At 23.0% G+C, this 1410-nt stretch overlaps 1 protein-coding gene across 1 annotated transcript in view; it reads right to left on the bottom strand.

The window, feature by feature from the left end:
* Positions 1-1410, bottom strand: part of LOAG_17637 (hypothetical protein) — a gene marked incomplete at both ends in the record, with an annotated part of 3136 nt that continues 1726 nt past the window's right edge. The window contains 5 exons of the mRNA XM_020450299.1: positions 1-83; positions 179-278; positions 459-537; positions 639-769; positions 1035-1113. Of these exons, the coding sequence (XP_020306040.1) occupies positions 1-83; positions 179-278; positions 459-537; positions 639-769; positions 1035-1113 (472 nt within the window). The remainder of the gene's footprint in view (positions 84-178; positions 279-458; positions 538-638; positions 770-1034; positions 1114-1410) is intronic.

The following is a 1410-nucleotide window of genomic DNA, read 5'->3' as shown; positions in this document are numbered from 1 at the left end:
TTATAAATGCAATCGTTGCATTTTATCGATTGTTTTGAATTGGTCAATTGCTTCTTGAATTTCTTCGATATGTATTGGTGGTGCTAGAAAAAATTATTTATCATTATTAGGGAATTATTAAATGTTAATAAATAAAATTAAATTTTAAAAAGTTAATGATAAAGTATAATTTGTTTACCTGGATAATTCATTGAATCACTTGGAAATTCTTTTTGATCTAATGGTGAAGGTAAATTTTTCAAAAATGGCATCCATGAAATAGCAGACGAATTACGACCCTAAAAATAATTTACTTTTTTTTTTCTTTCAGAAATTTTAATGAAATTTATAAGAAAATTTTGTTTGCATTTTGGATAAATTTTAGAAAAATTAATTTTAAAAAAAATTAATTTTTAAAAAGAAAGAATCAAAAAAATGCAAAATTAATTTTTTAACAAAAAAACAACCAAATATTTTACTTGTAAATGATTGGCATATTGATTTTTAGCATTTTTCGGGAATGCATTCTCGATTTTGGCATGTGTTTTTTCGTCTAACCTTAATTATAAATAAATATTATGAAAATTTTATGCTTTTTTTTATAAAATTTTCAAACTTTTGACCTTTGACTTCTTTAACGAATAAAATCAATTAATTACCTGTATTCATTTAATTGATCTAAATTTGTAAGAAAATCACATGTTTGTGGCATAATAAGCATCATTGATGTAGCTATCGGGCTATATGCCCAAGATTTATGCAATGATACCAATGGCCTGAATAATACTTCCTGTAAATATATTTATAATTAAATATGAAACTATTAAGTATTTCAGGTATTATAACGGAATTTTACGGGAAATATACTGTGTAATATTTTGGAAATGTATAAGCCATTTAAATAGAATCAATAGAAATGCATTAATTTGGAATGAAAAATAATTATAGCATTAATTGATAATCTATTTCCAATCATTTCATATTTTTAAAAATATTTCCAAAAATAATTATTCGAGAATTTTCCGGAATAATTTTTTTTTTTTTTAAATTCTTACCAAAAACATATTGCCACCAATGTCACCACATCGTCTGTTGTATTTTTCCCGTAAACATTCAATGTAACATGATAATGTGCTAAAGAAAAAAAAAAAGGAAGTATTTTCCGGAATTTTCCGGACGATAAACAATAATCAATTTAGCATTCCGGTTTTTGCTTTCCACTAACTTAATCTATAAAATAGACAAAACTAATAAATCTTTTAATTTGACAATTTTTTGTTAGTTGATTGATGTAATTGAAGGTCAAATCAATCAACGACATTTATATTTAATTAACTTTGCTAATTAATTTCTTAATTTATCAGATTGTTTCATTTTGATGCGATAACTATATTATATTTCATTTTTATTGTAATTAATTCCAAAAAAAAA

The sequence above is a fragment of the Loa loa genome, assembly GCF_000183805.2.
Source record: "Loa loa unplaced genomic scaffold supercont3.106, whole genome shotgun sequence".
In the NCBI taxonomy this organism is placed as follows: domain Eukaryota; kingdom Metazoa; phylum Nematoda; class Chromadorea; order Rhabditida; family Onchocercidae; genus Loa; species Loa loa.
Note: the sequence above shows the minus strand (reverse complement) of the source record. Positions and strands in the feature narration are given on the sequence as shown.